Consider the following 24,346-nt stretch of genomic DNA (forward strand, 5'->3'; position numbering starts at 1 on the left):
ATTTAAAAGTCTGACAGCAGCAGGGAAGAAGCTGTTCTTGAGTCGGTTGGTAGGTGAGACACAAGGCTGTGTTCTTAGCCCCTTTATTATACTGCTTATACACCTATGATTGTGTGGGCAAATTCCCCTCCATTTCAGTTTTCAAGTTTGTTGACAACACCACGGTAGTGGGTCGAATCTCAAACAGACGGAGTACAGAAATGAGATAGAGAATCTGATGAATTGGTGCGGCGACAATAGTCTCTCCCTCAGTGCAACAAAATGAAGGAGATTGCCATTGACTTCAGGAAGCATAGAGGAGAACGTGCCCCTGTCTACATCAATGGGGATGAAGTAGGAAGGGTCCAGAGCTTCAAATTTTGTATCTTTTGTGGCTTTATCTCAATGGAAGAAAGTGGAAGAGAGAATGTCCGGAATGATTGGTGTCCTTATTTATGCTGGCTGCTTTGCCGACGCAGTGGGAAGTGAGGACAGAGTCAATGGATGGGAGGCTGGTTTGCGTGATGGATTGGGCCTCATTCACGACCTCTTGCAGTCTTGGGCAGATCAAGATCCATACCAAGCTGTGATACAGCCAGAAAGAATGCTTCCTATGGTGCATCTATAAAAGTTGGTGAGAGTTATAGCTGATATACCAAATTTCCTTAGTCCTCTGAGAAAGTAGAGGTGTTGGTGGGCTTTCATAACTATAGTGTCGGCATGGGTGGACTAATAGAGGTTGTTGGTGATCTAGACACCTAAAAATTTGAAGCTCTGGACCCTTTCTATTTTGTCCCCTTGATGTAGACAGGAGCATGTTCTCTACTATGCTTCCTGTGGCTATTCATTGGCCATTTAAGAGCCTTAATTCGTCTAATGGCAAATGCGCCACCTGATGCCTCACCCAGCAGCGACAGGAAGATGGTGGGCACAGTATCACTGCCATGTACCTGATTTTATTTCCCCGTCCTTTCCCACCTCCAGTGTAAGATTCCACCTGTTGTTTCACCACTGTGGACGGAGTGAGTATCTGTACAAACTACTTAAACAACCATGTCCTCAGCTTTTGAGTGAAAGGCATGAATTATTGTAATAAATAAAAGATCCATTATCATCCTTGTCAAGGAAAGTTGTCTCATTGGATTCCTCTAGATATTAGTCTCGCATTTCCGACTGGTATTGTTTCACATTCATAGCAACTCATTCATTGTAAGCAGTTGTTGGTACTGTAACATCAGTTCAAAATAAGTTTGTCCAAGTGACTCATAGTCACGATGAATGAAGAAAACCTTTTCTCTTGATTCTTTTCCATAGCATAGAGACATTGACTAAGTTCAGCACCATCAGGTATATTATGGGCAATATGGTGGCAAGATGGGTGGGACAGTAGCACAGTCGTTAACATTACTGCCTCACAGCACCAGGGACCCGGGTTCAATTCCAGTCTCAGGCGACTGTCTTTATTCTCCCCCTGTCCGTGTGGCTTTCCTCTGGGTGCTCCAGTTTCCTCCCACAGTCCAAAGATGTGCAGGTTAGGCAGGTTGGCCATGCTAAATTGCCCCTTAGTGTCAGGGGCATTAGTTGGGTAAATATGTGGGTTATAGAGATAGGGCCTGGATAAGATGCTCTATGGTGCAGGCTCAGTGAACCGAATGGTGTCGCTGCATTTAGGAATTCCACGATCAAACCCATGGGAATTCCTCCACTTACCTCAATTATTGAAATGTCCTTAGCGTGATTTTTTTTGAGGCATGCTCAAATCCAAGTTCTAGTGGAAACAAAACGTAACACAAAGCTGATGTAATTTGGCAATATGTCAATTGCACTCAGAAGGCTGAATTTTCCTGGCCTCATTCACGGCCTCTTGCAGTCTTGGGCAGATCAAGACCCACACCAAGCTGTGATACAGCCAGAAAGAATGCTTCCTATGGTGCATCTATAAAAGTTGGTGAGAGTTATAGCTGATATGCCAAATTTCCTTAGTCCTCTGAGAAAGTAGAGGTGGCCTCACAGAGCCAGCTCCAATGAAAAAACTCAGCAATGTCCCACCTCCAAGCAACTTTGCCAGTAGGGTGGGGGGGGTTTGGGTGAGGATGGGGTGTTTATATTCCTCTTCACATTTGAAACACTGGAATGTTCTTTTCTCTTTTCTCAGTTTCCCTGTACATGTGGAATTACCAGTGCCAAGGACTTAATGTTTGATGGCACCTTCAGTGAAGCAGATGCCCACAGCCTGGCTGGCTATACCAGAACTTCGATAATTACTGATGACAGAGTCAAACAGGACAAGATGGTAGTTCGCTTATCCATTGACGGAGAATCCAATTTGCAAAAAAAGAGCCGCCTTAGGGAGATTGTGGGCATGCAAATCATTAAGAATACCCACTCAATTGATACATATTCCAGATTGATATTTCCAGCCTCTTATATATTTTTTAACTTGGTATATTGGTCTGTATATTTATAGATACCATTTTGAACAATCTTTTCCCCTTTAAGACCAAAACAAAAATGATCTGTGCACAAAAAAATGAACACATGTACAATATTACAGCATTCAGTAAGGATTCTATTGGCTTATAACTTATTTTATCAATTGAGTTGCCTTCATATCCACTTTACATCTGCAGCAGCCTGAATATGTTTTTTCTTCTGCAAAATTGGTTTGAATTGCATTCAGCAAGGAACTGAGTTTAGGCACTGATCTTTCACGTCCGATAGTAGCCTGGAATGATGAGATGAAAGTTCCCTCTGTCTGCCTGGTTGTAATGATCCAATGTGAAATGAACTTTGGTTATCTAAAACCTAGTGGGCTTAAGCACCACAAAACTATCCCTAATTTGGCATAACTGGGAGGCAAAGAGATGGGTGCTGTGGAAAAAAGAAGTCACACTGGGGTAGGGGGTATTCTTCTGAAACAAGACCTAAGAATTCGGGGACATGGTGGGACAGTGGTTAGCACTGCTGCCTCATAGCACCAGGGACTCAGGTTCGACTCCAGCCTTGGGTGACTGTATGGAGTTTGCACATTCTCCCTGTGTCTGCGTGGGTTTCCTCCAGGTGCTCCTGTTTCCTCCCACAGTCCAAAAATGTGCAGGTTAAGTGTATTGACCATGCTAAATTGCCCCTTACTGTCCCAAGATATGAATGTTAGGGGGATTAACAGGGTAAATGTGTGGGGCTATGGGGTTAGGATGGGATGGAGGGCCTGGGTAAGATGCTCTGTCGGAGAGTTGGTGCAGACTTGATGGGCTGAATGGCCTCCTTCTGCACTGTAGGGATTGTATGACTCTATGAATTACTGTGGGGGTCGAGAAGAGGGAACTTTACTCTGCATAAAGCCAAGCTATACCCAACCTAACTGTGCTTGCTATTGATAGTGGGCACATGACCTGGAATATATTCTATTGTCCAACACCATTTATGATACGAGTACACAAATGCTTAACTAATTTACCTGAAATTCTGTTTCAGTACAAGCATTGGCCCACGCAACAATCTAAACTGACGGACTTATCGCAGAAAGAATTTCATCCACTGTAGACCGCTGAATATAATTTCATGATTGCACATTTTGAACTTTTTTAAGATTTGAAGTAATTTTTTAAGAAGTATTTTTTAAAGCTATCATGGGTGGTTTAGTTGTAGGATGTGAGTCTTGTCGAATGACCATGTTAAAAGGTGACACAGTATAATTAATGATGCATATTCATTGCAACTTACATGAATTGCAAGGAAATCTTTTGACAACTTGTCTGTATAAGAATAAAAATGTTTCTTCTTCAACCTCCTTTTTGTCTCAGTCACAACAGTGAGCATGAATTGCCCTTGTAATCAAATCTGCAGTAGTAATTTGAATCATCTTATTTCATTTGCCTGCATAAAATAACTTACTGTAGCAGATTAAAATCAGATTTTAAGGTCAAGAAAGATCCCAATATCTTTGACAGAGGGAAAAATGAAACATCAAACTCCAGTGAGAGTTTTAGGTAGCTGACCAAAGACCGAAGGGTTAAATTCTAAGAAAGGCTTCAGAATTGAAGAGGGAAGTGCGAAGTCTTGAGGAATAGGAGGAGAGTTCTGGAGATGTAGGCCACAGAAGATTAGAGCAAGGACTGGAAAGTATAGAAGGCCAGTGGCAGTTAACCAGGAGGCTTTGGAGAGGTGGTAAGGCTGAAGTGGATTGAGAAGGTTATTTGGGAAGGCTGTGGAGGGGCAACACCAGATGAAAATTCAGGCTAATGAGTGTACAGGGCTAGATATAAAAAGAAGAAACACTTACTTCATGGTGTTGAAATAACCAAGGTTTAGACTAAAGAGATGATTTTATCATTTTTATTCTAAGTGCTGGGTGGACTTGAAACTGGTAGTGTTTCTGATCACACTTTTAGGACCATTTTTAGTCCCCCCCACTATACGCATTCTGCCTGCAAATGTTTGAGTGCGTTAAATTTGCGCTGCAGAAGCCAGTGGGCGGGGTTTAACACACCTAAAAGACTACAGAGGGAGGTAGTGCACATGTGCAGGCCTTTGATGTTGCAGATGTGCATTAGCAGCAGCAGGGATCTGACAGAAAAGAGAGATCTGTCAGGCCCCTGCTACTGCAGACAGCCTGAAGCAGCTGCCTCCCCCTGCAATCTCAGGGCCCGTGGCCCAAGATACAGCCCCCGCTGACCTTCCCCGCTGCCCAGGTCAATTGTGGACCTCCTCCTCCACCACTAATCGCGGACCCACCATTAACCCCCCACCGATCATGGACCACAGAGTGTCAGTGGACCCCCTCTCCCTTCCTCCTCCTCCCCGACCCCCCGCCCCCCACTGATTGCTGCTTTGTGGCAGCGGGCCCCCTCCTCACTTTAGCCCCCTCCCCATTAGCCCCCCCGCCCCTTAGACTCGCTCCCACTGGCACTGCCCCCATTAGCCACTCCTCTGGCACTGCCTGATGGACATTGCTCAGATGCACTGTGGGCATTGACGAGGTGCATGACTGGCGTTGCCCAGGTCCTAGGGTGGCACTGCCCAAGAGGCACCAACCCTTGTCCTTGGCCTCCCCAGTGAGTCTCAATGGTCTCTGGTTCTACCGACGAGGCCAAGTCGACTACTCCCTGGTCACGAGGAGCATGTCTATTCTTCACCGGCATGAACCTTTCCCGGCAAGGTCATAAAGCAGGGGCCAAGTCTTGGCGATTGCGCAGCGGGCTCGCTGAGCAGATGCGACTGTTCATTTCAATAGGTTTAAATATATTAACCTGCCTGTCACCCATTTCTGGTTAGAGGGTTGACCACGTCGTAAATCCGACGCTCATAAAATGGTGCTGGCCATGAAAACAGGTGCCAATTGTGCTTAGCACTTTACTGCCCACTTTACCACTGCATCATGCCCGAAAACTGGCACAACTGGCGATGGTAAAATTGCCCTCTAAGTGTTAAGACAATGGAGAGGAGCAATCAATAAAGCCAATAGAATGTCTAGTTTTAGCTTAAAGCAGCAGAACACAAAACTGAGAACACAAACTTGAATCATATTGTGCTTTGGTCAGGCTGTACTCCACATTTCATTCTGGTCATCGAGACATGGGTGACATTCAAGTACAAGAGGCAGTGCAGAGAAAAGTGACAAGGCTAATTCCTCATGCTAGATTTCATCACGGCTTTTGGGACCCGGCAACAGGATCAAATGGGTGTCCTAAGCTTGATTTCACTGACAACGACACTGGCGGCTCAATCTTCCAGGAGTCAGCCTCCTAAGTGGATCCCTCCAAGCACACAAGTGGCTCCCAATTCTGCAGGCCCAATCACGGTGCTGGCAACTCTGGAGCTTTGGCAGACTTATCTGGAAGGTGGACTTTTGCTGAAGCATCATGGTGCTGGTAGGAAGCTTGGAGCGAAAGGGAAATTTTGTTTAGTACCATATTCTGGCAACTAAATATTTCAACTACAAGAGAAAATGGTAACTGAAGAAACATTGGAAACAATATTGAATGAACTGTGGACATCCGGTGGCTAGATTGCATAATGAAGTGTAATATGTTTTCCTTATAAAAGGACAACTACAATATGAGACAAAACCACAGGAGCAATAGAATATTGCAGGTACTTAGAATGTATAGAATTCTACTGTAAAAATAACAGAATAGCAGCATTTACCATTATTAATGTACAAATTGGACTTCCAGTGCAGTTAAATGCAGATAAACAAAATGCTAATGTCTAAGAGATGATGTTCCTTCAAAAACTGCATGAAAGCAGTATTTTATTGTCTAACATATACATTGAAAAACATGAGGTTCCAGTGCTGACTTCAAAGGTTTGAACTAAAATGCCAGGTAAAGTGAGGACTTGTTCATTCTAGGGTGAGTACCCTTTGATGGTATGGCAAATCTTCATTTCTGCCAAAAGAATTGTGCTGAAAATAGTTCTGAAAATAGTGTGGAATCTCATTCCTTTTAAATGTTACTTTTTGATGGTGATTTTTAAAAAAGAACATTTTTTGTATTTTTTCTTTCTCTCCCATTACTTGTTTTTTTTAATCTAACCTCTCTTAATGTCACTTTATTTCACTTTCTGAACCTGATTTGATCTTGAATTCAATATTGGAACTGGTTCAGACTCTGCACCACTCGTTGGTGACTCTTCAAATGATTATTAAAGAAGTACAGAGTTGACTGCATTATTCACACAACTTCCAGATAGCCTGGAGTGGGTGCTATGCTTTTTGGCTGATTAGCTGACGGAAACCTGTTGTGCCAAAGCCCATAGAGAGCATATGGGCAAGTGCAAGTTGAATGGTTGTCTAATTCAAGTCAATTATTGCTGATATGTTTTCAATGAAACACATGCACTAAAATTAATATATAAAAGAAACTTTGCATGAATTCAAAGTTGAGATATGAGGTGAGCAGAATAAGCACAGTGTCCAAACTTCCTGTCAGATATAATTTAAATATTATGAAGTAGACACTATTGGTTGCAGCTCAAATTGTAAATGAATCATATCATAAAAGGGGGTCAGGAATGAGGCATAAAACACTAAACACATTCTACATTGAATACTAAAGCAGCAAAACCAATTTCTAATCCAAAAGATGAAAGACCTGACTCCCCAAAGCCTGTCCACCATCTACAAGGCACAAGTCCTTGGGCAGCATGGTGGCACAGGGGTTAGCTCTGCTACCTCACAGCGCCTGGGACCTGGGTTCGATTCCCAGCTTGGGTCACTTTGTGGAGTTTGCACATTCTCCCCATGTCAGTGTGGGTTTCCTGTGGGTGCTCCGGTTACCTCCCACTGTCCAAAGATGTCTGGGTTAGGTGGATTGGCCATGTTGTAGTTCCCCTTAGTATCAGAGAACTAGCTAGGGTAAATGCATGGGGTGATGGGATAGGGCATGAGCGGGATTATAGTTGGTGCAGACTCAGTGGGCCGAATGTACTCCTTCTGCACTGTAGGATTCTATGATTCTAAGTCAGGAATGTAATGGAATACTTGCCACCTGCCTGGATGAGTGCAGCTCCAGCATCAGTCAAGAAGATCCGCATCATCTAGGGCAGTGGAGCCACTTGATTGTCACCCTTCCACTACCACCAATATCCCCTTCCACTGGTGCTACACAGTGGTAGCAATGTGTACAATCTACAAGATGCAGGAACTCACCAGGGTTCCTTCAACAGCACCTTCCCAAACCACAACCATTACATCTAGAAGGACAAGATGGATATGAATATGACCACTTGCATCCATAAATATCTAACCAATACTATTCCGATATCATCCATATGTTTATCCAATGACCATTTAAATGCCCTTAATGTTGGCGAATCCCCTCCTGTTGCAGGCAGGGCATTCCACACTCTTACTATTCTCTGAGTAAAGAACCTATCTCTGACATCTGTCCTATATCTATCACCCCTCAACTTAAAGCTATGTCCCCTCATGCTAGCCATCTCCATCTGAGGAAAAAGGCTCTCACTGTCCACCCTATCTAATCCTCTGATCATCTTATATACCTCTATTAAGTCACCTCTTAATCTTCTTCTCTCTAATGAAAACAGCCTCAAGTCCCTCAGCCTTTCCTCATAAGACCTTCCCACCATACCAGGCAACATCCTGGTAAATCTCCTCTGCACCCTTTCCAATGCTTCCACATCCTTCCTATAATGCGGCGAAAAGAACCGTACACAATACTCCAAGTGTGGCCGCACCAGAGTTTTATAAAAGTCCAGTTTGAATGTTAGTGAATCGGTGAGTGGATGGGTGTGGTGGGAAGATGAATGAGGTAAGTTGATCAGGTGAGTGAGGTGGCAGATGAATGGTGTTACTGGTGGATCTGGTGGCAGATTGGTAAGGTAGCAGCGGCGTGATTTGTAAAGCAGATAGAGCGGTGTGATATATATCTGCATGAATTATAATGTAAGGTGCTCAGAAAAGTAAAGGATGATATGGAACTGGAGAGTAGCAATGCCTGCAGTGTGATGTATGTAGTCACATTGTCAGAGAACAGCCTAGAACAGAACTCTGTCAACAACAGTTGTCAGGGAGACTAGCTAGGTGGGGTTATGGGAATAGGGCCTGGGTGAGGTTGTAGTCAGTGCAGACTTAATGGGTTGAGTAGCCTCTTTCTGCACTATAGGGATTCTATGCCTGCATGGTGAGAGTATTACCATGAAAGGCCTGACATGGAACTGTAAGTAGTTAAAGCCTATCAATAAAAGTGTTTATTTTTAAACGCACAAGCCTCAAGATCTCACCAGTGAGCCACCACTATTGCAATGCAAATAATCCATATTATATATATATTATGACATGCTGTCAGAATGGGATTCGGTGACCAATGGCAGTAAGAAAGATGGCAACTAAATGAAGGAAAGCAAAACATTATCCCAAGTTATGGAAGATTGAAGTCTAAGTAGAGAGATGTGCACAAAAGAAGAGATATTGCCAGGCCCTGAGTAATGTAGAATCAGTAAACATGGACAGTTACGAGATGGGTGAGCAATATCATAAGTTTAAGTTTATTTATTATTCACAAGTAGGCTTACATTAAATTACTGTGAAAATCCCCTAATCACCACACTCATATTCAAGTACACTGAGGGAGAATTTAGCACTGCCAATGCACCTAACCAGCACGTCTTTCAGACTATGGGAGGAAACCAGAGCATCCAGAGCAAACCCATGCAGACACGGGGAGAATGCATAGACTCTGCACAGACTGTGACCCAAGTCAGGAATCAAACCCAGGTCCCTGGTGCTGTGAGGCAGCAGTGCCAGAACCACTGTGCTACTATGCCAAACATGGCAAGACTCCTGGAGCAGAAACCGCAAGACGGGTAAACAAAATAAAGAAAAGTTCCTGTACTTTCATTATAGACTAGTGGCAGACCTAGAGGGCTCAGTAGTTTGAAGAAGCTGAAAGACAGATGCACGACAACCTGTTCAAAGAAACAGGTAGAAAAAAAAACAATAAAACTGGCTGGCAGAGTCCAAAGTTGTGGAAAAAAAGCTTAGAGCCTTTTAAAAGCTATCCCTGCGGAGCTGGAGGCTAGAATAGGCCGTGCCCCTGAGCTTTTCATGATATTCACGATTGTGGCCTCTACATTGCACAGAGTGTGGGAGATTCAAGAGTGAACTCACACTGAGAAAACAACCCTAATTTACACCAGTTTTCTCGCAAATTCAGCAATTAGAACATTTTTGGGAGAATTGCCCCCTATAATTCTACAAAAGTCCTCAAATAAGAGAGCCCAGAAGGAACATCATGAAGACCCCAGAGAGGAGGCAGCAAAAGACCCCAAAAGTAGGGTAATCAGATATTCCAAATGACAGGTAAATAGCCCCAGAGGGAGGGAACCAAGTAACTAAATAAAAGATGAGCAGAGAACTGCAGAATGGAGCGTAAAGAGGAATCAGCAAAAAGAAGTAAAACTCTAGGGAAGATATTAAAATAAGATGAAATGGCTGACAGCAAACTTGAAGACAAAAGAAGAAACATGCAAAAATGTACAAAATTAAGTTAAAAAGAAGAACTTAATGAGGCAATGGAAAATTAGCTGAACTTCATGAAAATCAATGAGAAAATCAGAAAAAGTCCAGTGAAGAATTTAATCAGGAGAATAAGGGCTTGAAGAAGAAATTTGTAGAAAAACGAAAAGCAGTGCTTCCATTTCTTTGCACATGACCGACCTGGATGTGAAAGACCTGTCAAGACATAAGACCACCTGTTGTTAGGAGAGGATTCAAAGATTTTGACCCAGTGACAATGAAGGAATGGCAATATATTTTCAAGTCGGGATGATGAGCGGCTTGGAGGGGAACCTCCAGGTGCTGCTGTTCCCAGATATCTGTTGCTCTTGTCCTTCCAGATGGGAGTAGTTGTGAGTTTGGAAAGCGCTGCTGAGAAACCTTGGTGATTTCCTACAGTGCATCTTGTAGGTGGCATACATCACTACCAATGTTCATTGGCGTGGAGGGATTGAATGTTTGTGGAAGGGTAGCAATAAAGCTGTCTGCTTAGTCCTGGATGATTTTTAGCTTCTTGAAGATTGTTGGAACTACAGTATTCCAGACAAGTAGACAGTATTCCATTACACTCCTGATTCAAGCTTGAGGATGATGAACATGCTTTTGCGGTGCCAGAAGGTGAGTTTCTCACCAAAGCATTCTTGCTTTTGACCTCTTCTGGTAGAAAAATATTTATATGTCTAGTCCAGTTCAATTACTGGTCAATGGTACCCCCAGGATGTCAATAGTGGGGAATTCATGACGGTAATGCCTCTGAATGTTAAGAGGCAATAGATAGATCCTCTGCTGGTGGAGATGATCATTGTCTGACACTTGTGTGGCATGAATGTTACTTATCACTTGTCAACCCAAACCTAGATATTGTCCAGGTTTTGCTGCATGGGGACATGAACTGCTTCAATATCTGAGGTGGTGCGAATGGTGCTAAACATTGTGCAGTCATCAACAAACACCCCCATTTCTGACCTTATGATAGAAGGAAGATTATTGATGAAGCAGATGAGTTTGGTTACACCTAGGATTCTACCTTGAGGAATTCCTGCAGTTATGCCCTGGAGCTGAGATGGTTGACCTGCAAACACCACGACCACAATACCACAATCCTACAGTGCAGAAGGAGGCCATTCAGCCCATTGTGTCTGTACTGACCACAATCCCAACCAAGCCCTATCCACACAATCTCATGATTTACCAAACCTAGCCCCCTGACACTAAGGAGCAATTTAGCATAGCCAATCCCCCTAACCCCCACATCTTTGACTGCAGGAGAAAAATGGAGCACCCGGAGGAAACCCACACAGACACGGGGAGACCGTGCAGACTCCACACAGACAGTGCCTCAAACAGGGAATTGAACCTGGACTCCTGGCACCGTGAGGCAGCAGTGCTAACCCCTGTGCCACCATGCCTTTGACTTTTCCTTTGACTTTAACCAGCAAAGAGTTTTCTTTTTGATTCCCATTGACTCCAATTTTGCTCGGGGTCCTTAATGCCACACTCGGTTAAATGCTACCTTAATGTCAAGGACGATGACTCTCACTTACCTCTGGCATTTTGCTTTCCTGTCCATGTTTGAAACAGGGCTGTAATGAGATCAGGAGCAGAATGACCCTGGTGGAACACAAACTGAGCTTCCATAAGCAGGTTGGTGCTGAATAAGTGTTGCTTGATAGCACTGTGGATGATCTCTTCCATCACTTTGTTGATGATTGAGAGTAGTCTGGTAGGTAGTAAATGTCCATTTTCTGTGTAGAGGACATACCTAGGCAATTTTTCACATTGGCGGGTAGATGTCATACAGGAATAGCTTGGCTAAGGACTGTGGCAATTCCCAGAGCTCAAGTTCTCAGGACTATTGCCGAAATATTGTCAAGGACCATAAACATTTGCAGTATCCAATGCCTTCTGCTGTTTCTTGATATCACGTGAAGTGAATAGAATTGGCTGAAGACTGACATCTGTGATGCTGGGCACCTCTGGAGGAGGTCGAGATAGATCATCCACTCGACACTTCTGGCTGTAGATGCTGTGAACGCCCTACCCTTAACTTTTGCACTGATGTGCTGGGCTCCTCCATCATTGAGGATGGGGATATTTGTGGTGTTTCCATCCCCAGTGAGTTGTTTAATTGTTCATTGCCATTCACAGCTGGGTGTGGCAGGACTGCAGAGCTTAGATCTGATCTACTGGTTCTGGAATCGCTTACCTCTATCTATTACTTGCTGCTTATGCTTATTGGCACACAAGTAGTGTTGTGTTATAGCTTCATTAGGTTGACACCTCAATTTTAGGTGTACTTGGTGCTGCTCCTGGCATTCCCTCCTGCACTCTCCATTGAACCAGGGTTAATCCCTTGGCTTGGTGGTAATGGTAGAGTGTGGGATTTGTTGGGTCATGAGGTTACAGATTGTGATTGAATACAATTCTTCTGCTGCTGAAGGTCAACAGCACCTCATTGGTGCCTAGACTTGAGTTGCTAGATCTGTTCAAAGTCAACCCATTTGACACAGTGATTGTGCCACACAGCACGATGAAGGGTATCTTTAATGTAAAAACAGGACTTTGTCTCCACAAGGACTGTGCAGTGGTCTCTCCCACTGATACTATTGTGAACAGATGTACCTGTGGCAGACAGGTTGGTGAGGATGTGGTTAAGTATGTTTTTCTCTCTTGTTGGTTCTCTCACCACCTGTCACAGTCCCAGTCTGGCACCATGTCCTTTAGGACCTAACAGCTCAGAACATGTTGTGGTACTACTGAGCCACTCCTGGTGATGAACATTGAAGTTCCCTGCCCAGAGTACATTCTGTGCCCTTGCCACCCTCAATGCTTCTTCCAAGTGGCAAGATGGCAGGTGAGTGAGGCGGTAGGAGGGTGAACTGTCAGCTAGCAGGAGGGTGAAGTGGTAGGAGGATGAGGTGATAGGTGGGTAGGGTGGCAAGTGAATGAGGTGGTAAGAAGATGAGATGGTAGATGGATGTTTGGGAGTGTCAGTGTGTGATTAAATGATTGGAGGTGAGTCAGTTCTGGAGTTACCCAGAGTTAGATTAGGTTTTATCTGTCTAATGTTTCCTGGGTAGTTATTCAACTAAGTATATTGGAAGCACCCAAAGTGTCCATCCTAGCCAGAATCGCAGGTATTTACTGCGGGTCACAGGGAGCAGGGAAATTTCCCATTGGAAGTTGAAACTTCCTGGATAATTTCCACATAAGTCAGTGTACCAGGACTTCTGCAGAATCCCAGTGTGCACCTCTAGTCATACATCTGGTCACTGGCCATGCAGAGACTGGGAGATTTAGACTCTTATTGCACCTTCTTCAGAAGCAGTCATTTGTAGGTATGAGAAGAACCAAGGAGAAATGCAGTGCTGTCAAAGAACTTAATAAGAGCAAAGAATTAGTGTCTATTTCTCCTGAAGATTTTAGCAGGCTCTATTCTGAAACAAAATAGAGGGAAGTAGAAGCGCTGTATAGAAAAACTGTTAAATATTTAAGTTAAGAGTCCATGGTATTAAAGATAAGATCCTGGCATGGATAGAGGATTGGCTGACTGGCAGAAGGCAGAGAGTGGGGATAAAGGCATCTTTTCCAGGATAGCAGCTGGTGACTAGAGTGCCTCCAATGTTGGTGCTGGGCCACAATGTTTCACAATATACGTTAACATTTTGGAAGATGGAACTGAAGACACGGTTGCTAAGTTTGCAGATGATACAAAGATATGTAGAGGGACAGGTGGTATTGAGCAAGCTGGGGGCTGCAGAAAGACTTGGACAGGTTAGGGGAGCAGGCAAAGAAGTGGCAGATGGAATACAATGTGAAAGAGTGTGAGGTTATGCACTTTGGAAAGAGGAATGGAGGCATAGACTGTTTACTAAATGGGAAAATGCTTTGGAAATCAGAAACACAAAGGGACTTGGGAGTCCTTATTCAAGATTCTCTTAATGTTAACATGCAAGTTCAGTTAACAGTTAGGAAGGCAAATGCAATATTGGCATTCATGTCGAAAGGGCTAGAATACAAGAGCAAGGATGTACTTCTGTAGCTGTATAAGGCTCTGGTCAGATCCCATTTAGAGTATCGTGAGCAGTTTTGGGCCTCATGTCTAAGGAAGGATGTGCTGGGCTTGGAAAGGATCCAGAGGAGGTTCACAAGAATGATCGCTGGAATGAAGAGCTTGTTGTATGAGGAACGATTGAGGACTCTGAGTCTGTACTCATTGGAGTTTAGAAGGATCAGGGGGAACCTTATTGAAACATACAGGATATTGCGAGGCCTGGATAGAATGGACATGGAGAGGATGTTTCCACTAGTAGGAAAAACTAGAATCAGAGGGCATAACCTCAGGCTAAAGAGAAGATCCTTTAAAAGAGAAATGAGGAGGAATTTCTTCAGCCAGAGAGTGGTGAATCTTTGCCACAGAAGGCTGTGGAGGCCAAGTCACCAAGTGTCTCTAAGACAGAGGTAGATAGGTTCTTGATTGATAAGGGGAACAGAGGTTATTGTGAAAAGGCAGGAGAATTTGAATGAGAAAAATATCAGCCATAATTGAATGGTAGAGCAGACCCGATCAGCCAAGTGGCCTAATTCTGCTCCTATGTCTTATGGTTTCATGGAAATCAACTTTACTAAGTTTTGGGAGATGAGTTTGACAGTATAATTGCAGAATGTTGAGTTGCTCTAATTATATATTATTTTCTACAGATACATTATGCTCTTGGCACATAGACAGTGCTGCACAGAAGAGGAGTGGTTAAACACTGAAGTTTATTTTGTGCAATAGTTGATGAGAGACAATTCACAGGATTCTCTCAAATCCATAACAGATAATTATGAAACTTATGTTGCCTAACACAATGGTAATCAAATAAATATATTGTTTATTATTAACCTTGTTTCTTAGGTTACAGAACTCAGAAACAACTTTCGATGCTGGATAACTAGTGAACGCAGATCTCCTGGCTAACCTGTTATCAACTTTCCCTCAACTTCCCAATCTTTGCTCACACATGAACATTCTTCATTTTGTTCCAAGAATTGATTTGAAAAAATTGCTCATAACTCACATCAACGCATGTGGTAACATGATTAGGATCTAGCTTCCTTCCACTCGACCATTCTCATTTCACTATAGTAATGTTATGGGGAACAGGGAAACATTTGTGTGAGAGATCAGCATCCTTTTCAAAGTTTACACTGGTTCTCAGCCCCAATGACCCATCACCAGGCCTTTAATTGAATGTGTTTTTATCTCATACTCAAAGTCCAGTCAAGCAACACAAAAATCACACTATCATATTTAGGGAACAATGGCATAATGGTTATGAATGGATTATAAATGTAGGGGCTGAACTAATAGTTGTGAGTGAATGGAATCGGCTGCCGTCAGTGGTGGTGGAGGCGAACTTGCTGGGGTCTTTTAAAAGACTTCTGGATGAGTATATGGGGTTTAATGGGATTGGGGGTTATAGATAGGTCTATAGATTGGTAGGCGTTGATGTGATCGGCGCAACTCGTGGGCCGAAGGGCCTGTTTGTGCTGTAGTGTTCTATGTTCTAACCCGGTGACCTGCTGAAAAAAGAAGCATGCTTTCAAAGTCCTTCATCTTGCAGTCATCAAGACAGATTAGCAAGAATACCAAACTTCAAAGGGAACAGCAATTTATATGCATGAGGAAAGGGTGCTGATTGGTTGACAAGCAGGCTCTGATTGGTAGAGATGTTTTCATGGAGAATGCATAAGGGAACAGTTAACTGCCCAGCTAACTGGCTGTACTTAACCAGCCTGTGCTTGCAAACTCAGAACTTAGTGTCCAACATTAGATGTGATTCTGTGATTGGACAACATCTGGTAAACAATCAGGATTGTTGTTAAGATTGCACTGGGAACCAATTTAAGATTATCAATTGGGCTCACAGCATGGCTCACTTAGGCATGCTGGAAGCTACACATATTCACACATTTCCTTTGCAAATAGAAAGAACATGCCCAAACCTCTTTCAATGAAACAAAAGTTTTGAGGGGCAGCCATTGCCTGGTTCATTTTACCAATCAGAGTTGACTGGTCTGATTTGTATTTAAACAAAAGCTTGGCAATTAACTGTTGCTTGGTGCATTCTCCATGGCAACACCTCTACCAGTCAGAATTCACTTGCCAACCGATCAGCATTCTCTTCTCATGCAGTGTAAATTGCTGTTCCTTTTGAGGTCTGGTATTCTTGCAAATCTGTTCTGATAAGTTTATGATCAAAAGTTTCAGCAGCATTTCTTTTTTTTCAGCAACATTCAAGTTCAGTCCTAGCAAATGATTAATCCAGAAAAATGTTAGATCTAGTCTGGTATGACAGTTTAAGAAGTTGAGTTCAATTTAAAAAACCTGGAAATTAAAAAGCTGGTTTCAGCAAAAGTAACAATGAAGTTGTCAGAATGTGGGAAAAACCTACAGTTCATGAATGCCCTTTAGTGAAGCTGTCCTTACCGTGTCTGACTGTTACCTGACTCCAGTAATGTGACTGTCCCTTCAATGCCCTCTTAAGTGGCCTAACAGTACTACAAAGAAAAACATCAACATCGGGATAATGAAGGATGGCAATACATGTTGACAACTTCAGTGATTACCAAATCCTGAGAGTGAAAAAGAAAAAGGTGTGCTTTGCTGTTGACCCCTCGTGGTGAGTATAAACATGAAAACACTAAACCAGGAGGTGGTGCTGTTGTGGAAAGAAGCAGGAGCTGCGCAGCTTAACTTTGTATCTCATAGAATCATAGAATAATAGAACCCCACAGTGCAAAAGGAGATCATTCAGTCCATCGTGTCTTCACCAACAACAATCCCAGCCAGGCCCTTTTCCCGCAATCCCATGCACGTCCCCTACCAATCCCTCTGACACTAAGTGGCAATTTTAGCATGGCCAATCAAGCTAAACCACATATCTTTGGACTGTAGGAGGAAACCGGAGCATTTGGAGGAAACCCATGCAGACATGCGGAAAACAAGCAAACTTCATACCTGATGTTGGATTCGAGCCCAGGTCCCTGGCACTATGAGGTAGCAGTGCTAATCACTGCGTCATCTTGCTGCTCAATCATGCACAAGCTCTGTTACTGCTTGTTTCAAAGTAAAACTGTGATACTGAATCTCACTTAGCAGCAGTACTCTTGTTTTGTGAAGCGCAATTCTACACTTTATCAAAATAAAAGTGTAACAGAGAACAGTTATTATCATGTTGAATGTCAGTTTGATTCGTGCCCTCATCTCTGAGACAGATGCTTGATATTTCCAATGCTGCTCTGTAACTTGAGCATGTGTTGGAGGTGCCATTATTCCTATGGGGTATTTGAATTTGTGCTCTACCTACCTGTGCAGGTAAATCCTGTGATACTATTGAAGAAGGTGGAGCTTTTGCTTTCCTAGCGTCCAATAGTTAATTCTCATTAACCTGGAGTTTTCAGGGGAGGCAGTGGCACAGTGGTATTGTTGCTAGACTTGTAATCCAACAATCCAGGGTAATCCCCTGGGGACCAGGGTTCGATTCCAGGAACAACACTAGAGTTAACTACAAATGAAGTGTCAACCTGCTACCAAACAGGACTAGTTGTGCGCCAAACAGCAGAAGGGGCAAGTGATAGACAGAGTTAAGCAATCCCACCATCAATGGGTCACGTCTAATCTCTGCAGTCCTGCGACGTCCAGCCATGAGTAGTGATGGACAATTAATCAATTCACTGGAGGAGGAGGCTCCACAAATATTCCCATCCTCAGGGATGGAGGATCTCAGCACATCTGTGCAAAGAAGGCTGAAGAATTCGCAACAATCTTCAACCAGAAGCGCCGAATGGATAATCCATCCCAGCACCTTCTGCAGGTGCACATCATGTCACATCACAGGTGTCAGTCTTCAGCCAATTTGATTCATTCCATTTGATAGCAAGGCATGGCTGAAGGCACTGGATACTGGAAAGGTTATTGGCCTTGACAAAATTCTAGCCATCGTACTTTAGACTTATTCTCCAGAATGTGCTGCATCCCTAGCCAAGCTGTTCCAGTACAGCTACAACAATAACACCCACCTGACAGTGTGGAGAATTGCCCAGGTGTATCCTGTACACAAGAAAGAGGACAAATCCAACCCAGCCAATTCCCACCCTATCATCCACTTTTGATCATCAGTAAAGTGATGGAGGGTGTCATCAACAGTCCCATCAAGCAGCACTTACTTATCAATAACCTGCTCACAACTGTTCAATTTGGGTTCTGCATGAGTCACTCAGCTCCTGACCTCATTACAGCCTTGGTTCAAACATGGACAGAACAGCTGAAACAGAGGTGAGATGAGGTGAGAATGACTGCCCTTGATATCAAGGTAGTATTTGGCCTAGCCTGGTATCAAGGAGTCCTAGTAAAATTGCAGTCAATGGGATTCAGGAGGAAAACTCTGCTGGCTGGAGTCATGCCTGGCACAAAGGAAGATAATTCTGCTTGTTGGATGTCAATTACCTCAGCTCCAGGAGACCTCTGCAGGAGTCCCTCAGGGTGGTGTCCCAGGCCTAACCATCTTCAGCTACTTCATCAATGACCTTCCTTCCATCACAAGGTCAGAAATGGGATGTTCACTGATTGCACAATATTCAGTATCGTTCGCAACTCCTCAAATACTGAAGCAGTTCATGTGCAAATGCAGCAAGAACTGTGCTGGGTGTTTTCCCCATCCTCCTGCCATGGGAATCACCAAGGGCGTGGACCATGCAAAGATCTGTTGACCTCGGGCATGACTTTCCAGTTTCAAGGCAAGCGTGGCCGGAAAATCCTGCCCCTGGGCAATATCTAGACTTTGACTGAGAATTGGCAAGTAATATTCATGCAACAAGTGCCAGGTAATGGCCAGCTCCAACAAGAGAGGATCTAAGCATCATCCTTGACATTCAATGGCAATACCATCACTAAATCCACCACTATCAACATCCTGGGGGTTACCATTGACCAGAAACTAAACTGGACTAGCCATATAAATACTGCAACTACCAGGGCAGATCAAAGGCTGGCAGTACTGTGGGAAATATCTCACCTTCTGAATCCCCAAAACCTGTCACCATCTACAAATGACAAATACGCTCCACTTGCCTGGAAGAATGTAGATCCAAAAACACTCAAGAAGCTCAATACCATTCAGGTAAAAGCAGCTTGCTTGATTGCTATCCCTTCTGCAAATATTAAATCTCTCCCCACGGACAAATAGTGGCAGTAGTGTGTACCATCTACAAGATGCACTGCGAGAACTCACCAAGGCTCCTTAGGCAGCACCTTCCAAACCTATGACTACTATCATCTAGAAGGACAAGAGCAGCAAATATCACCTGGAGTTCCCCTCCAAATCATTCATAAGAACATAAGAAATAGGAGCAGGAGTAGGCCATCTAGCCCTTCGAGCCTACCTCGCCATTCAATAAGATCATGGCTGATCTGAAGTGGATCAGTTCCACTTTCCCGCTTTCTCCCCATAACCCTTAATTTCCTTGTCTGTCAGAAACCTATCTACCTGTGACTTAAATATATTCAGCGAGGTAGCCTCCACCACTTCAATGGGCAGAGAATTCCAGAGATTCACCACCCTTTGAGTGAAGAAGTTCCTCCTCAACTCCAATCTAAACTCCCCCCCCCACCTTATTTTGAGGCTATGCCCTCTAGTCCTGCTATCCTTTGTGAGCGGGAAGAATCTCTCTACCTCTACCCTATCCATCCCCTTCATTATCTTATATGTCTCTACAAGATCTCCCCTCAGCCTTCTAAACTCCAACGAGTCCAAATCCAGTCCATTCAATCGCTCTTCATAGGCTAACCCTTTCATCTCCAGTATCAGCCTAGTGAACCTTCTCTGCACTCCCTCCAAGGCCAATATATCCTTCCGCAAGTCTGGCGACCAAAACTGCACACAGTACTCCAGCTGCGGCCTCACCAGTGCCCTGTACAGTTGCAGCAAGACCTCCATGCTTTTATATTCAATCCCCCTCGCTATAAAGGCCAACATTCCATTCGCCTTCTTGATCACCTGCTGCACCTGCAGACTGAGTTTTTGTGATTTGTGCACAAGGACCCCCAGGTCCTCTGCACCGTAGCATGCTGCAGCTTTTCGCCTTTTAAATAATAATCCCTCCTACTATTATTTCTACCAACGTGGATGACCTCACTTTTGCTAACATTATACTCCATCTGCCAGGTCCTCGCCCACTCACTCAGCCTATCCAGATCTGTAGACTTTCCATACCCTCCACGCAATTCGCTTTTCCACTCATCTTCGCGTCATCAGCAAATTTTGCTACCCTACACTAAGCCCCCTCCTCCAGATCATCTATGTAAATGGTAAACAGTTGAGGCCCCAGCACCGATCCCTGCGGCACTCCGCTATTCAGCAACTGCCAATCAGAATAGCACCCATTGATTCCAATTCTCTACTTCCTATTAGACAACCAATCCTCTATCCACACACTAACACCTCACCCACAACTCCGTGCACCCTAACCTTTTGCAGCAACTTTTTGTGAGGCACCTTATCAAACGTCTTTTGGAAATCTAAAAACACCACATCCACCGGTTCCCCTCTGTCTACCGCACTAGTCACATCCTCATAGAAATCCAATAAATTCATCAAACACGACTTCCCCTTAACGAATCCGTGCTGCGTCTGTTCGATCACACCATTCTTTTCTAGGTGCCTCGCTATTTCTTCTTCGATGGCGGATTCTAGCATTTTTCCAACTACATATGTTAAACTAACCGGCCTATAATTCCCTGCCTTTTGTCTGCTACCTTTTTTAAACAGCAGCGTAACATTAGCCATTTTCCAATCTTCTGGCACTTCCCCAGAGTCCAGTGAATTTTTATAAATAATTACTAAGGCATCCGCTATCACTCTGCCATTTCTTTCAGAACCCTGGGATGCATTCCATCAGGTTCCCGGGACTTGTCTACCTTCAGTCCCGTTAGTCTATCAAGCACTACCTCTCTAGTGACAGTAATTGTATCAAGGACCTCATCTCCTACCATCCTTCTATCTTTAATATCCGGCAAACTATCTGTGTCCTCCTCCGTGAAGACCGACACAAAAAACTTACTTAAGACCTCAGCAATTTCCTCACCGCCCATCGCTAAATCCCCCCTCTTGTCCTCCAAGGGTCCAACATTCACTCTAGCCAGTCTCTTCTTCTTTATGTATTTGTAAAAACTTTTACTGTCATTTTTTTATATTTAGAGCTAGTTTAGCTTCATAACAACATAAGAAAGAACATAAGAACATAAGAAATAGGAGCAGGAGTAGGCCATCTAGCCCTTCGAGCCTGCCCCGCCATTCAACAAGATCATGGCTGATCTGAAGTGGCTCAGTTCCACTTTCCCGCTTTCTCCCCATAACCCTTAATCCCCTTGCCTACCAAAAACCTATCAACCCGCGTCTTAAATATATTTAACGAGGCAGCCTCCACCACTTCAACGCGCAGAGAATTCCAGAGATTCACCACCCTTTGAGTGAAGAAGGTCCTCCTCAACTCTGTTCTAAACTGCCCCCCCCCCCCTTTTCTTGAGGCTGTGTCCTCTAGTCCTGCTGTCCTTTCTGAGCGGGAAGAACCTCTCCACCTCTACCCTATCCATCCCTTTCATCATCTTATACGTCTCAATGAGATGCCCCCCTCATTCTTCTAAACTCTAACGAGTACAAGCCCAGTTTATTCAGCCTCTCCTCATAGCTCAACCCCCTCAACTCCGGTATCAGCCTAATGAACCTCCTCTGCACTCCCTCCAAGGCCAAAATATCCTTGCGCGAGTGCGGCGACCAAAACTGCACACAGTACTCCAGCTGCGGCCTCACCAGTGCCCTGTACAGTTGCAGCATGACCTCCCTACTTTTATATTCAATCCCCCTCGCTATGAAGGCCAGCATCCCATTAGCCTTCCTGACCACCTGCTGCACCTGTAGGCTGGGTTTTTGCGACTCATGCACAAGGACCCCCAGGTCCCTCTGCACCGTAGCATGCTGCAGCTTTTCGCCCTGTAAGTAGTAATCCTTCCTACTATTACTCCTACCAAAGTGGATAACCTCACACTTCCCAACATTGTATTCCATCTGCCAGGTCCTCGCCCACTCGCTCAGCCTATCTAGATCCCTCTGCAGACTCTCCACGCCCTCCGCACAATTTGCTGTTCCACTTATCTTTGTGTCATCGGCAAATTTCGACACCTTACACTTGGCTCCCTCCTCCAGATCATCTATATAAATGGTAAATAGCTGAGGCCCCAGCACCAATCCCTGGGGCACTCCACTAGTCACCAACCGCCATTCCGAATAGCTCCCATTGACACCCACTCTCTGCCTCCTATTTGACAGCCAATCCCCTATCCACGCTAACACCTTACCCCCAACTCCATGCCCCCTAACCTTCTGGAACAACCTTTTGTGCGGCACCTTATCAAACGCCTTCTGAAAATCGAGAAACACCATATCCACTGGTCCCCCTCTATCCGCCGCACTAGACACATCCTCATAGAATTCCAATAAATTCATCAGACATGACTTCCCCTTAACGAATCCGTGCTGCGTCTGGTCTATTAAACAATTCTTCTCAAGATGCTTCGCTATTTTCTCTTTGATTATGGATTCAAGCATTTTTCCTACAACAGATGTTAAACTAACCGGCCTATAATTCCCTGCCTTTTGCCTGGTACCCTTCTTAAACAGCGGCGTAACATTAGCCGTTTTCCAATCTTCCGGCACTTCCCCGGAATCCAGCGAGGTTTGGAAAATAATCACCAAGGCATCCACTATCACCTCCGCCATTTCCTTCAGAACCCTTGGATGCATTCCATCCAGTCCTGGGGACTTGTCCACCATCAGTCCCTCTAGTCTGTCGAGCACTGCCTCTCTAGTAACAATGATCTCATTCAGGCCCTCCACTCCTACCATCTTTCCATTGTTTACACCTGGCAAACTATTCATGTCCTCCTCCGTGAAGACCGAAGCAAAAACATTATTCAAGGCCTCAGCCATTTCCTCATCCCCCACTACTAAATCCCCCCTCTCATCCTTTAAGGGTCCAACGTTCACCCTAGCCAGCCTCCTCCTTTTTATATATTTATAAAAACTCTTACTATCCTTTTTTATATTTAGTGCTAGCCTAGATTCATAGTCTAGATTCATACTCTATCTTTCCTTTCTTTATCACATTCTTAGTCATTCTTTGTTGTTTTTTAAATCTTTCCCAATCTTCTAATCGCCCACTATTTTTAGCCGCTCTGAACGCATCAGCTTTTAATTGAATACTCTCCTTTATTTCCTTCTATAACCATGGCTGGTTTTCTCTTGTCCTACGGTCCTTCTTCACCATCGGAATATATTTCTGCTGAGTACTGAAAAAGATCTCCTTAAAAATCCTCCACTGTTCCTAGCCGTCCTACCAACCAATCTGCGCCCCCAATCTACATTCGCCAATTCCGCTCTCATCCTATCGTAGTCCCCTCTGTTCAAACAGAGGACAAAAGTTCAGGACCCTACTTTCTCATCCTCCATCTACATCAGAAATACTATGATCACTTGTCCCAAGAGGATCCCTCACAACAAGATCCCTAATTCTACCTGCCTCGTTACACAGTACACAGTTCACTAAACTGATTTGGAAATATGTTGCTGTTTCTTTATTGTCGCTGGGTCAAGCCCAGAACTTTCTCCTTAACAGCACTGTGGGTGTATCTACACCTCAAGCACTGCAGCATTTCAAGAAGGCAGCTCACCACCACCATTTCAAGGGCAACTAGGGGTGGGCAATAAATGCTGGTCTAGACAGTGAAGCCCACATCCTGTAAACAAATAAAAAAAACCCCACTAAAATCAGATTAAATAACCATTCATCTCCCTTTCTGTTCATGCCACCTCGAGTGGCCAATATGGTGACAGTGATTGGACTCCATAGTCAATCTTTATGTATAAGATGCTTTGAATATCAAAAGAAACATAACAAGGTGGGACGAACTATTTGTTCTTTCAGTATCTGAGAGAATTCAGTGGGTGGATTTCTTACTGACAATGATTGGAGATCAGGAAAAGGTGGTAAATAATTTGTTGGAATCTGTGAATAATTATCTTTCACAATAGTTATAAAAAAGCTCACAGATGTAATACTAAATGGCAGAGTTAAAAGGTAATCTGTAACAGTGGATTTTAGTAGTTTTAAAAAATTGCCTTCTATTTTGTGTACACTGGGAATGAGAATAAAATGACACAAGCTGCTTAGGGTGCAGGTGCAGAAACTGTTCAGAGAAATGACTGCAGATCATGATAAAATAGGTTTTGATTTGATTTGATTTATTGT

The 24,346-nt window shown here is 43.9% G+C and overlaps 1 protein-coding gene across 1 annotated transcript in view; it reads left to right on the top strand.

Moving 5' to 3' along the window:
* The window catches only part of LOC145345120 (gamma-aminobutyric acid receptor subunit rho-2-like), a 50,478-nt gene extending 46,740 nt beyond the window's left edge, over positions 1 to 3,738 (top strand). Inside the window, exon 9 of the mRNA XM_080192768.1 lies at positions 2,135 to 3,738. Coding sequence (XP_080048894.1) covers positions 2,135 to 2,446 — 312 coding nt within the window. The 3' untranslated portion in view covers positions 2,447 to 3,738. The remainder of the gene's footprint in view (positions 1 to 2,134) is intronic.
* Positions 3,739 to 24,346: the final 20,608 nt, after the last annotated feature.

Source organism: Carcharhinus amblyrhynchos, chromosome 7, assembly GCF_965287045.1.
Source record: "Carcharhinus amblyrhynchos chromosome 7, sCarAmb.v2.hapA, whole genome shotgun sequence".
NCBI lineage: Eukaryota > Metazoa > Chordata > Chondrichthyes > Carcharhiniformes > Carcharhinidae > Carcharhinus > Carcharhinus amblyrhynchos.